General features: G+C 40.9%; 1 protein-coding gene across 3 annotated transcripts; it reads left to right on the top strand.

Annotated features, from left to right (window-relative positions):
- The first annotated feature begins 1,159 nt into the window (after positions 1-1,159).
- On the top strand, positions 1,160-13,913 carry sgsm3 (small G protein signaling modulator 3). 3 transcript variants are annotated; one of them, XM_083977343.1, is made up of 21 exons: positions 1,160-1,335; positions 6,156-6,245; positions 6,534-6,619; positions 6,926-6,989; positions 7,820-8,031; positions 8,225-8,332; positions 8,791-8,934; positions 9,058-9,253; positions 9,380-9,525; positions 9,714-9,947; positions 10,046-10,228; positions 10,444-10,599; positions 10,712-10,766; positions 10,865-10,914; positions 11,009-11,161; positions 11,272-11,342; positions 11,611-11,659; positions 11,886-11,971; positions 12,070-12,192; positions 12,388-12,490; positions 13,043-13,911. In XM_083977343.1, exons 2-21 carry the CDS (start codon positions 6,239-6,241, stop codon positions 13,124-13,126), a joined length of 2,310 nt encoding a protein of 769 aa, XP_083833469.1. In that variant the 5' UTR covers positions 1,160-1,335; positions 6,156-6,238; the 3' UTR covers positions 13,127-13,911. The 3 variants fall into 3 exon arrangements, with proteins under 3 accessions (XP_083833469.1, XP_083833471.1, XP_083833470.1); XM_083977345.1 differs by having other exon boundaries at positions 12,388-12,448; positions 13,043-13,906; XM_083977344.1 differs by having other exon boundaries at positions 1,189-1,343; positions 13,043-13,913.
- The last annotated feature ends 160 nt before the right edge of the window (positions 13,914-14,073 follow it).

The following is a 14,073-nucleotide window of genomic DNA, read 5'->3' as shown; positions in this document are numbered from 1 at the left end:
TGTGATCTCATACGCACGCACGCACACACACACACACACATGCACACAAAATCTCATTTTTTAAGAACAATAAATTAAAATGTAGTCTCACACTGTGCAAAATTTTCAGCTCAAGCATCAAAGCACCAGCTCCTGTCACGCATGAATCTTCTCAGAGATAGGAGAAGAGCGGATCATTTGGTTCCAATGCTCATTCAACTTGACTCCCACTAACTAATGTAAGATAACACAGGGCACTGCCCCCGAAGGCCAGTTGGTATTGCATGAGCACACATCTGCGAATATAGTCTAACATCTTATCACAGATGTGTGTGTGTTTGAATGCAAGCATGTGTAAATGTGTGGGGTGTGTGTGTGTGTGTGTGTGTGTATGTGTGGAGATGTAGGATGGAGGCGTGCGTGGGCTGTAATAAAGAAAACACAGTATAATGTCTTTCATTCAGTGTTTAAGCTATAATGAGTGTGCCAGGAACTCTTACTGCACTAGAGACATCTTGTGGAGAAGAATGTAAAAAACATCATGTTATGTTGTAGCATAATTCACAAGAGAAACTGTTTTACAAGATGCTCAAATATCTAAAGATTCATTGTTGAATCTCTTTTTTTGTGGGTTAACCTATTTTACAGTCAGATTTGTTTTTCCTGTTTGATTTAGTAATGTTATTTTGAGTAGTCTATAAAATGTTAATAATAGCCTATGTTATATATCTAGGCTATAGCCTATGTGTTAACCTGAAATAGAGCATAGGACCTCTAAAAAAAAAAAAAGCTTTTCTAGCACATAATGGCTCATAGGCCTAGAGCTTTTTCCTCTTATTGTCAGTTTATTAGAGGCAAACCTGTTTAAAAGCAAATACTAAACGGATAAACGCCTTATTCATACACAGACATCAACATAAACAAAAGCAGATCGGGTTTAGACCTCCACGATCATGTGCTGCTGATTGTATCTGACATGATAATATGCTGTTTTTTAATCGTGACTGCTGGTTGACGTCCGAGCTGCAGTGAATGAGGAAAGAAGAGAGAGGAAAAAATGAATGAATGGAATGAAACACGTCGTATGCCTACGTCACTAGCGTCTTCTGCGGAAGGATACTTTCACCGAGAAGTGTAGTTCCGGGATGCGGAACTACTTCTCGGGGATTGCTAGGGAAAACGTTGAAGGGCGCAAGGATACAACGGAGGTGTGCGTTGCTAGCAGGTGCACAACGCAGGGAAATCACAAATACGGAATGAGTAATGGCATAGCATATGGCGTTTTACTGCTTCTAACGACCGAAGACTAGTCCGCTAGGAACCGTAACCGTGTGTTTTCACTGGGATAATGTCACGGTAAGTAGGTGAGTGAGGCCATTTAACAATATTGTATGTAACTGTAAGCTAAAAGCTAAAGGTAGCTTGTATTGCTAACAGCTGACAACTCAGTGATTACATTACTCGGATATATTAGACGGGTGTGTGTAAACATTATTGACATACTGCACGTTTTATATCGTAACATTTGTAGATAAATGCAGTCGACCACATTAAAAAATATATATACGTGTCGCTCGTCTAACAGTCGTTTTACCCGACCTGACGTCAGCTGGGGTTTGACGAAACGTTAATTTGCTGAATTCAACATTGTGCTTTCTGCAGGATCACGATGAAATAACCGATTAGACACCTGAATACCAAGTATGCAGAATACTTTCCTCACACCCAAAGTGAATCTTTTTTTGCTCCACCACTTGTGCGTCTAAAATGATCGACCGTGCACAACGTCAGCCTTAATGCACAACATCTGGTGCACTGGGTGTTGTAACAGTGACACATCCAAAGCGGATGAATTCTGCATTTTTTAATATTTGTGTATAGCCTACACTATAATCTATCATCATGTTACACCCGAACATGCTGTATGTTCTCTAACCACCTACTAACCAAATCCAGTTGAGTCACTTGTTGCTCGTTGTGATCCAATGTCTTGCACTTGTTGTGAATTAAGTTTTAGAGCTATGGGCAGCTCAGTTTTAACCCAGAATGATCAAGGGATGTTAATACATATAAGCTCCTCCTCTGCCCTGTAGATTGGGGTGTTTAGACATGTATAAGTCCCTGGAAAGCAGAGGATTTGGGTGGATTGATTCTCCCATATCTTCTTATTTCCCTGTTCTTGGTGAAGTGATGTTCCTGTTCATCACTACAGCGACACATGACTACATGTGTAACTCAAACTGTGAATGAATAGATGTGACGTGTGGCGGTGTGTGAATGAGACAGTCTGCCAAACAGAACAAGGCACTGTAATGATTCAGCCTAAGCAAACTTGGGGGAGGGGGGAAGGGGTAACTGTCTGACATACATGGCTGTGTGGGTGGGAGCGTTAAAGAGGGGAAACTGACTCATAGTTGTTGTGGTTACAGTGGGCACAGGGGGAGGTGTTGAGTAGGGCAAGTTGACAGGACAATAATAAAAATATGATAAGAACTTTCTCTACTTTATAGTTGGCAGGAACACACCTTTTTGTGTAGAGGGGGTCTCGGGACAGAAGTATGTTGTGTTGTAATGCTCTCCCTTGAGGCTATTTTGTGATTGTCATGTTGGGCTGTATAAATAAAATTTTACCTGAATTGAAAGCAGGATGTTAGTATTTGCTATTCTTGCAGCAGGGTGTTGACCAGTGTGTGCAAACATGGGTGAGCACAGGCAGGCAGGCACACCTCAACAATAGCCAAGATCGTCTTGTGTTCAGAATAAAAGGGAAAGACTTCCTGTTCCAGGCCCAGCTGAAGTCTTCTGCTGTTACCAGATGAGATTTATTTTCTTCACTGTGTTTCTGGCAGTTTCTGACTGACTGAAACAAGTATCAGGGGTTATGTTTTAATGAGGCTTGTAACAGTAACTTACTGAAATGAATGATGTTTTCCAATTCTCTTCTTTAATCATCTGGTTGTATGTGGCCACTGTGGTAATGCTGTAAATGAGCAAGACTGATGTGTAGTTCACATAAAATCTCATAGACTTTGGTTGTTGACTGTTTTTTATGTTTTGGAAATTCATTTTGATATTATGTTAATGGGTGGTCTTGACTAGAGCTGATACTGGGCTTTTAAGGTCAGTACCATTATTGGAATTTTGTAGTTTAAAGGCCATTATAATTGCTTCTATTCAAGGTTCTTATAGTTTTCAATTTTTTAATATTTTTATTTTTAGTTAGTTTTTCAGTTTGCTTCTTTATTTCAGTTTAGTTTTAGTTAGTTCAACAAGTGAGTTTAGTTTTAGTTTAGTTTATATTTTTGAGGAATTGACTAGTTTTTATTTAGTCTTGGTCTAAGTTTGAGTTTTTCAGGTATTAGGAGAAAGCCTGTGACCTCTGAAGATGAACTTCCCAATTTGTGTGATTTTTCCCTTTTTAGTTGCATCCCATAAAAGTTTCCATCAGTCATCACGTTACTTTCACTCTTGTGAGTCGTACTTGAAGTTGTCCCATATTGAGCTGTAATGTTTTCTTCCTGCAACTTCAGCCATCTCTAAGAAAACTAAAACTAAGCAAATGTTATCTGCATTTCAGTTTTCAGTTTTTTTTGCATTGCACATTGTAGTTTTTTTTAATAGTTATTGTTTTTGGAAATATTTTCTGATTTCTCAATTATTTTTTCACTGCTAGTTTTAGTTTTAGTTAACTATGATAACTTTGGTTCTATTTCGTTTTAACACAGACATTTTTGACATGGTGTAACCATGAAATTATGCAATAGTAAGAAAATGTGTGACATGAGATATACCAAAATGGTTGATTTTTACAGTCACACCATACAAAATGTGAACCGGTAAATATAATGTCATAATGCTCTAAGAAGGATAACACAAGAAAACATTAATGTTCTCTAATCTATGTTCCTATATTTGCCAACATAGCCTACACTTAACTGTGGTGGCTCAAAGCATTTGGTTGTCCTATAATTTTGATGTAATATAAAGTTGTTGATTGGTGATACTTTTAACTCCCAAACTAATATCAGCTGCAGTTATTTGATACTCAAAGCTTTAATGACTTGCTATCAAATTGTAAATATTCAAGTTGCTAAAAATGATATGATTTGCTATAATTATTTGCTGGAAGGATCAAAAATGCCCATGCTCACGATTTCACAGTGTTCATAATAACATCTTCAATTTGGACGAATGCTGGAAATCCAACAACAGCAGGTTTACAGTGGGCAAAATACGTTTTTAATCCCCTGCTGAAGTTTACTCCCCCACAAAGAAATGGACGGTCTATAGTTTTCATAAGTTAATTTTAACAAAGAGAGACAGAGTGTCAACAAAAAATCCAGAGTAATATCATCATATAAAGATTATAAATTAATTTACATTTGATGAAGGGAAATTAGAGCCAAAATAAGATGGGGATCAAATACTTATTTTCCCCCACTGTAGTAGAGTATCGCATAAGACAAAGACAAAGCAGCACATCCTAATATTTAACAAACTAAGCAAATATTTGGGTTTTGTTTTGAAGAATGACTTTAAATCAATAGATTAATCAACTAATCATTTAACTCGCTGCATCCTTTGCAGTTACATTGGCAGTGCATGCAACAGTTTGTAGGGAGGTGGGGGGGGGGGGGGGGGGGGGGGGGGTTCTGTCATGTTGGTTTCCTTGGCAGGTGATTAAACTGTTTGTGTTCTTGTAAGGCAGCAGCTTCAAAATCCCAGTTCTCCCCTGAGCTCCACACAGAGCGAGTCTGAAAGTACTTGGCCATCCTCCAAACCTCAAATTGATTTCTCATCTCTCTTAAGTCTTAAATCCCTCTTCAGATGCCGCAAGTCTGCTGCTGGAATGAATCATTTTGGCAGTGTTTGCATGCTGGTGAGCCTCTTTTGGTTGTTTGGCTGTTGTGCGTGCGTGCGTGTGTGTGCGCGCGCGTGTGTGTTGTTGTGTGAGTGCTTGCATTTATGTGTCTTTATGTGTGGATTAGCAGCTTACATTCCAAATGCTGTCCCTTCTCACAGCTATACTCTACATTTTCTTCGACACATTGCTCCCTCATCTGTTTCACATGTGGTTTCACTGTAATGCTCACGGGTTAGAGATTGATTGGGAGGAGCTGAGAGACGTTTTCCTGAATCTGCTGAGATGTTACTGCCGCCGACTCATCAGTGTACAAGTCTTATTGTGATTTTATTGGCATCCAAATTTCCTCCCTCATACTCTCTCCCTGTCTGTTTCTCTTCCTTTTTTCTATCACTATCTCTTTATCACCCTTTTTTTTCCTTCTCAACACTAGATTCAGTTTGGCAGCAGCTTGCTTTGTAGTGGGTATTTTGGATGTGCTTTCTTTGGCTCTTGCTTCCACACTTCCAGTGTTTTATATGCAGCACATGTTGCTAATAGCAGTGCAACTCTGCAGTCATCCAAGAATATAGAGTAGCCTGAATGCCAATAGCCTGAGCAGAAATTGTTGCGACTGAACAAACCACAATGAATCAGTTTAGGTGAACTGCTCTGTGGGTGTCATGCCAGCTGAATGTTTGCAGACAGAAGGAAAGGAGAAACGCGTTGGTGTTGCTAGACAGACACAAGATTTTGTTTTATTTGGGACAGAATTTTTAAATTGCAGTCATATTCAAAAATTTACCAAGTGGTGGTGAGCGAGTGCTTCCCCAACAACAGTTCAGCTTCAAATCCCCAGAGAAAAAGTGAATACAGTCTTTGTTGTGAATTTCTAGTTAAGAGTTTTCAGACAGAAATGTCCAGAACTGTTGGTTAATTTTGCCCTAGGACTAAATAAAAATAGAGCATGAACAGACTTGAAGCAAGATAATCAGCCTCTAGTAAATGCAGCAGTCATATGGCCAGAAGAGAGACAAGAATCGCTCACAAGAATCTTTCTCTCTCAACATCTCTCCTTTACAGTTGTTGTTTCATCCTTCGTGAAGTAGTGAGTATTGCTTTGTTCCAGGATTGTTTGACTTAAGTTTTGGACTCTGGTTAAGGTACTTGCGTTGTTTTCTTAAGAGCAGCAATGGTGTGTAGGGTTCTGTCTGTATAGGCAAGGTTAGAGAGTGTCACCTTGGCTTGTCTTACATTCTCTATACAGGTTTCCCATGTTGAGGAACTAAACCACCAACCTTTTTCTCTTTCTCCATTTGCGCTGTCTCTACAGAGTGTGGACCATCTGTTGACCTTCCTTCTCCAGAGTGATTGCAGTCTCTGCACATACAAGCCATTCACTCCACCATCAACAAAATGTCAGGTATGGATTTGTGTGAATGAGCCTTTTCAATGTAAATGCTAAAAGCTCTCAGTCTAAAAGGGAAGGCTTTGTAAATTGGTTTCGGGTCAGCATCGAATGCACACCAACCTTGAACTGCAGAAAAAATGCCAGAATCATTAATATTTGATTTATTGCACTAGATTTAATCTCTTTGCTTTATATACAAATGCACTTTTATTAACTTTTTTTTTAACCAGCTTAGTTAATTTCAGAGTTTCCACATAATATCTGTCATATTTGCTTTTCTAACACAAGTGTCTTTTTTAGGAACCTACACACCAGCCCCTGGTGGGCCATTCTCTGCTCTCACCCCAAGCATGTGGCCTCAGGACATTTTGGCAAAGTACCATCAAGTGAGTGCAAATCTTCATTAATAATTTCTTCTGTTTTGATGATGATGTATAGAGATTGGAAAGAGATAAAGGATTTTGGAGCGAGGAATAAAGCTCATACAAATCACAGCACTTCTAAATAACAAAGCAACAGAAAATAAGATGACAAGCAGTGACTCATCTACACAATACGACAAGATGTTAATACAAAAAAAATGCCTCAGGAGTTTTGTCTTAATGTGATACTGATATCTGCTCTGTTGTCACCCAGCAGCATCTCTGTGCTATTAATTAACAAAAATGCATATTATTTGTTTGAATCTACAGAAAGACTCGTCAGAACAGCCTGAACTCCTATATGATGAGTTTGGCTTCAGAGTGGACCTTGAAGGTAGGCTACTAACACACACAGACACAACCTTTGTTTTCACGCCTTTTTGCCAGAATGATAAAATCCCTGAATCCCAGTCAAGAAGCACAAATCTTCATAGCTGGGTACAGTGGCTTCACAAATTAAGAGCATGTGATCTCAGAGTTAACTGAGTTGCTCTTTCATTTAAAAAAAAAAAAATTTTCTCTGCTGGTCTAATTTTTTTCCAGCAGCAGTACATTTTCTGCCTTTAGCTGATCGATGAGATATTTTATGAATACTCAATAGATACACATAACTGAGAACAGTGCGTCTCCAATCAGAGAGTTTGAGTTTGGCCTACTGACTTACTTTCCTCGAGTTTACTTTTCTCTCTGTTTCAATCATGCTCAGTTACATACAGTTTTCCCGACTCACAGGTCACATTGCGTTTATCTATGTTACATTATAATCACAGGGTTCCTACACAAGTATGGAAAAGTATGGAAAATGGAAACTATTGTGTGGAAATATATTTATCTAATAAATATCTGGGTTTGGTCTTATGTGAAGTTATTTGGGTTAATTATTTTGTTTGCCCTATTAGCTACAATCTCCTGGAAATTATTTGGTGACATAATGGCATACAAATCCAGAATAATAACAAATGATTAATTGCATAATTTATTTACACAATATGCATCTAATTACTCAAATGTCACAAATTATTTAAAAATGTTTTAACTGCGATCTCTGGAAATTAGGGTCTGGAAAAAGTATGGAATTTTGAATGTGTAGGAACCCTGTAATTACAACAAGAAGGCAAACAGCTATGTATGTATATAGCAACATGTATTGCTCTTGTCATTTAGACGGTGAGGAGCCCAAGTCCTGGCTGGGCACTGAAGGCTCACCCCAGCGTGAAGACCCCCAGCAGCGACTGCGCTGGCAAGCCCACCTGGAGTTCACCCACAATCACACAGTGGGCGACCTGACATGGGAGCTCATCGACCCCGTCCTTCCACGCTCTGAGCGCCTGCGTTCCCTGGTGCTGGGGGGCATACCTCACAGCATGAGGCCACAGGTAAATAGACTGGCACAGCAAGTGTGGACTATTTGTTGAACTGACTACAGGTGGTACACCTCTGGCTGAAGTGCCTTCCCTGTATTTGCATCCTTTATTGACACTAGCCGCAGTTCCCTCTGAGTGTTTACATCGTACAGTTATTAAGTACACAGAGCAAGCTTTGGAGCTTTAAAGATGTTCTGTCTGCCAGCTTTGGATGCGTCTGTCCGGAGCCCTGCAGAAAAAGAGAACTTCTGAGATCTCCTACAGAGAAATCATCAAGAACAGCTCCAATGAGGAATCCACCACAGCTAAACAGGTAAAATCCCCTACCTCCGCGTGCATATGCAAAAAACTCAATTCCAAAGTGGTTATTATACCCAGCACTAAGGCACAGTGCTTCTGAAGCATTTGACTGAATAGTATGGGAAACTACCTACGTGGAATGAGAGACTAGATCTTCACTGGCTTGTTGATATTGCACACTTTTGTAATTGATTACATGAATCCTGTTCAACCTCAAAACACGTGGATGAAGCAGCTATTAATCTGCTGCAGATCTGTGTAGGTATGCACATAATGTCCCAGTGCACCGTCACACCAAACGGTGAGCATTTGCCACAGTGCATTCACATGAAGAAAAAACAAGCTACTGCGCCGTCAACTGCACAGCTGGGTTTAGTAAACAATCAAGTCTGACAGTCTGTTGTGGTGTCATTTCCATTTTAATCAGTGGTCTTTGTAATCATGATGTTATTTTTAACTTCTGTCTCTCAGATAGAGAAGGACCTGTTGCGGACCATGCCAACCAATGCATGTTTCTGTAGTTTGACGAGTGTTGGAGTGCCAAGGCTGAGACGGGTACTGAAAGGGCTAGCCTGGCTCTACCCAGACATTGGGTACTGTCAGGGTACTGGCATGGTAGGAAACACAACTGTCCACAGAACCTAATGTCCCAATTACAAAAACAACATTAGACATTAAACCATCCCTGTCGTCCCTGCTGTCCTTTAACTGTCTCTTTCCCGTCCTTGGTTTCTGTAGGTCGTTTCCTGCCTGCTGCTCTTTCTTGAGGAGGAGGATGTTCTGTGGATGATGTGTGCCCTAATCGAAGACCTCCTTCCTCCGTCCTACTTCTCCTCCACTCTGCTCGGAGTCCAGACAGACCAGAGGGTTCTCCGACAGCTCATTGTTCAGTACCTGCCAGCCCTCGACCGCCTCCTGCAGGAGCATGACATAGGTATGGATGGGCATATTGAACGATGAGAATTATGAGATGGAACTGACTAATTGTTGTGTAGATTTTTTTTGTGTAGCAGCCTATTAGTATACAGAAAGTGTCATCCCTTCTATTTTGCACATCCAGAGCTGTCGCTGATCACACTCCATTGGTTCCTGACATCGTTTGCCAGTGTGGTGGACATCCGTCTGCTCCTGAGGATCTGGGATCTCCTCTTCTACCAGGGCTCATTGGTGCTTTTCCAGATCACACTGGGCATGCTCAAGATCAAGGTATTTCCTACTTCCCTGATACAGTTGAATTTGAATGTGCTAAAATGCTGTAGATTTATTTTTTTAATTTAATTTTTTTTATCGTTTCATTAATTTGTTTATCTTGCATGAAGAATGATGATGATACTGGTTTCTACACAGCAAAAACTGCCTATTTATCCTTGTGAAATTTGCTCCCCAACCCCCAGGAGGAGGAGCTCGTAACATCAGAGAACTCTGCTTCCATTTTTAACACTCTGTCGGACCTGCCCAGTCAGCTGAGAGATGGGCCTGCAGTTCTTGGGGAAGCTATGAGACTAGCAGGGACGCTGTCCCAGGACACTCTGGAGGCCCACCGTCACAAACACCTAGCCTATATCTTAAATGAACAAGCCCAGCTCAACAATGGCAACAACACAGCACTCAACACAAATCTCAACAAGGTCAGTTCTAAACAAGCGGTGTCTTGTTGTGCTTAAATACACGTGGTTCATACTTTTTGGTAATTAAACAAATGACACCTTTTTTGTTTTGTGAGCAGGTGGTGAGGAGACAGTCCCTCCGCAGGAAGTCCACCCTGTCTTCCCTGCTGTTTGGGGAGGATGAGGCAGAGGCTCTCAAGTCTAAGAACATTAAGCAGACGGAGCTGGTGGCTGCCCTGCGAGAGGCCATAGCCCGCACTGCAGAGCACTTCCACTGTTTGGACCCACGTCACTCCAGCACGGTGAGTTGACACAGTGAAGAGTTTTCTAATGTCCTGTGGTAGACTGTGATTTAGCCAGAATAGGGTTAAGAGAGGCTTTCCTCCTGGTGGCGGCATGTCGGGCTAAGTGATTTACTCCTAAATTAACTAATGTGATACCATCCATTCATAGCTGTTACGATAGATGCCTATTTTTAATTCACATTTCCATCAATTCCTTCATCCTCTCCCCTCAGGACCTGACTCCTGACTACTCCATGGAGAGCCACCAGCGAGATCACGAGAACTTTCTCGTTGTGTCCCGCAACCGACGGAGACGGGCGAAGGCTCTGCTGGACTTTGAGCGGCACGATGATGATGAGCTGGGCTTCAGAAAGAATGACATCATCACTGTGAGTCATCACTTACACGTAGATCCACGCAAACAAAACATGATGCAACACTTCATCTCCCAGTTCTTATCCTGCTGTGTTTTTATGTTGTTGTTGTTTTTTTCTTCTTCAGATCATTTCACAGAAGGATGAACACTGTTGGGTAGGGGAACTTAATGGCCTCAGAGGTAAGCCAGCATCTCTTATGGATCCACACTGAATATTGCCACTTAATTTACTCCGTCATAGCTCATTTGACGGATTTTTCTGTGGGTCTTTGTAACAGGCTGGTTTCCGGCAAAGTTTGTGGAGATCCTAGATGAGAGGAGCAAAGAGGTAAGGACGTTTCTGTACTCAATTTGTCCAGCAGATGTTTGTTTACAGTCTCAGTCTATGTCATATTTAATAGTCGTCATCTTTGTTTCCACAGTACTCGTTAGCAGGTGATGACTCTGTGACGGAGGCAGTGACGGACCTGGCCAGGGGCACACTGTGTCCAGCCCTCAAGGCCATATTTCAGCATGGGCTCAAGAAGCCGTCTATACTGGGAGGACCCTGTCACCCTTGGTTATTCATAGAAGAGGTAGGAGAGTTTCTTTTCTTTTGTAATTCCACATGGAACTACATTGCCCACTGCTGTTATATAAATTTCGTCTTCATCATTCTCTCTTTGTTTTCCTGGTTTTCTCTCAGGCAGCCAGCAGAGAGGTAGAGAGGGACTTCAATTCTGTCTACTCGAGGCTGGTGTTATGTAAAACCTACAGGTAGAACACGGACACTCAAATTTCAGACAGCTCTGAAAAACTGTAATCTGTTAAAGCAAAAACATGTTTAAAAAAATACAACATGTTGTGAAGAGTAGAGCATCCAGTATTTTCAAAGTGTGACCAGGGATACACTTGACTTTCATTTGCAATAGTGAGCAAATCAAATGTCATTTAGATCCGCCCTGACCCTGTATGCACACAGTGTTTAAACTCTTTCAGCAGTCCAACATTATAAAGTGACATGTTGTGTTGTTGCATTAACCAGGTTAGATGAAGATGGGAAAGTGTTGACGCCAGAAGAGCTGCTCTACAGAGTGAGTAACCATATGCACGCACAAAAAACTGCAAGTTGGTGGTATTTAGCTGAATGTTTGATATTTGTATTTCTTTTTATTTGTTTTATCAACATTAAAAACTTGTCCCAGTATGTTTGTTCAAAGCTGTGTGGGCCCAGTGAGGTGCAGCCATGTCTCTACACAGGCTGAAAAAATGATTTAGGCCGGTAGGAAGTACATGAGAGCCCTCTGTTGTCTCTTCCAGGCAGTGCAGTCTGTCAACATGAGCCACGACTCGGCACACGCGCAGATGGATGTCAAGTTCAGGTCTCTTGTCTGCGTCGGTCTCAAGTGAGTTTTTTTTTTTTTTTCAAGCTTAAAGTGTGCAAATCTACAAATGATGAGTAACATGCACTCACGCGTGGTTCTTAACTTGTCTGTTCCTCCAGTGAGCAGGTGCTGCACTTATGGCTGGAGGTGTTGTGCTCCAGCATGGCTGCTGTAGAGAAATGGTATCATCCGTGGTCATTCCTTCGCAGTCCTGGATGGGTCCAGATCAAGTGTGAGCTCAGGTAAAAAAAACATTACACATGAAATTACTATAAAACTGCAGTCTGAAACTTAGGTTTTGTTATCAAGGTTAAAGAGGATAAACTTTCTACTGAATTCCAGACTATGGCTGTTAATGTGAAATGTATTGTATATGCAAGACACACGATCTTACCAATGAATCAAATACAGTAAGTCTGTTGTTTCTGTTTTCTCAGGGTTCTATCGAAGTTTGCCTTCAGTCTCTCCCAAGATTGTGAGCTGCCTGACAAGAAAGAGGTGAGCCGAGCTGGTGCCCCAGTATCTGCCTTTAGAGCAGTAGTAAGCACATCTCACTTTTCAAGGACAACTTATTATTAGTCAGGGGGGAAAAACCGGATGACTTTATGCTGTTTCAGAAATCCGCTATTCTCAAAGCAGACGTTATGGATGTGCTGGTTCAGCATCACCTCTTTAGTTGGGATCTCTAGGTAACATGTCATATATGCGATTGTAGATGCTATAGTGTAGTCATTCATAGGTCTAGTCCCTGTCCTTTTCACCATTCATTAGATCATGTCGTTTCAGTGAATAGTGCCTGTCCTTTTTGTGTCTTTGTGGAGCCATTCAACAAAGTGATAGATTTGCTGTTGTCAGAAGTCGTCAAAAGGCAAAAAAACATAGAGTACTACCCTCTGTGTGTTGAGTATTGAGATCACCTCTGGGCAGACCCCAGTCAGTGATGTCAGCGGGTTTTCTTTCATTAGCTGTCAAATAGAAAATGCTTCCCTCTAAAACTGCTGATCGGTGTTTTGTTAGAGATCCAATATAATTGAGTTGCCCTCTGTGGTGTCATGTTTGTCTTTAAACACTTTCTGCATCTCTCATTTCCAGGAGAAGGAGCAGAGGCCGTTGAAAGAGGGAGTGCAGGACATGTTGGTGAAACATCACCTCTTCAGCTGGGACATTGACGGCTAGACACCCCGTCCTGTGCGTCTTGTGTATATTATGTCATTTCACTTGTTACCCACAGACTGTCCATCATACATTAGACACCATTGTCTGCTAAAGTAAGTGACTACTTCACAGACTCTTATCTGTCACATCATCTCCTCAGCGTTAAACAATGGTGACACCCTAATAATGATGACTGAGCAACTTTCCACCACAAAGGTCGACTTGTTTGTAAGAGCTGGAGCGCGTGTGCATTACGGTGCATACTTTATTTTTATTCAGAACCACTATAGGAGGTTTCACTTTATGTTTAAAACTATATGTTATACAAGTTTAACACTCCTAGTACAGAATAGTCTGTACACACTGGACTGGAACACTTAAGTATTTCTTAAGTGCTGACTACACTGGCTGTTCAGCTTGTTATAGCTGAGTGTGTGTTTTTGTGCAGGAGTGAGGCATGTCGTGGATTCTCTTTCACTGGTTGTGTCCATGTTAAATACAGCCTCAGGTGATCACAAACACTGAGCATTTTAACACGGTCCTAAATTCCACATTACCCTGTAAACTCCCCGAAAGTTAAGACCAAACAGAACATTCTTAAACACTGAGTTGTAAAGTTAAGAGATGATTTTTGAGAGGAATGCTGCTTACCTTGTCATGAATTCCCCCCAAATTATTAATGAAATATTTATGTTGCACCCGCCAAGTAAAGCCTTTTCATACAAGACTATGGGTGTGTGCTACCTTAATAGTAGTGTGTAGTCTGCACTTATGACACTATGACATAGTGTAAATGAAGCAGATTATTACTTTGTGTTACAGTAAATGTTACATAAAAATAAATAATAAATATATATATATATATAATTTGTAATGTTTTGTGTATTAAGTAAACACATCTGTTGTTTGTGACTGTCTGTACCCTTGCAAGCTAAAGCAGCTCAACACTGAGGGCTTAATTACCACTC

Source organism: Trachurus trachurus (genome assembly GCF_905171665.1).
Source record: "Trachurus trachurus genome assembly, chromosome: 8".
NCBI classification, from domain to species: Eukaryota; Metazoa; Chordata; class Actinopteri; order Carangiformes; family Carangidae; genus Trachurus; species Trachurus trachurus.
This window is presented reverse-complemented; position numbering and strand designations above follow the sequence as displayed.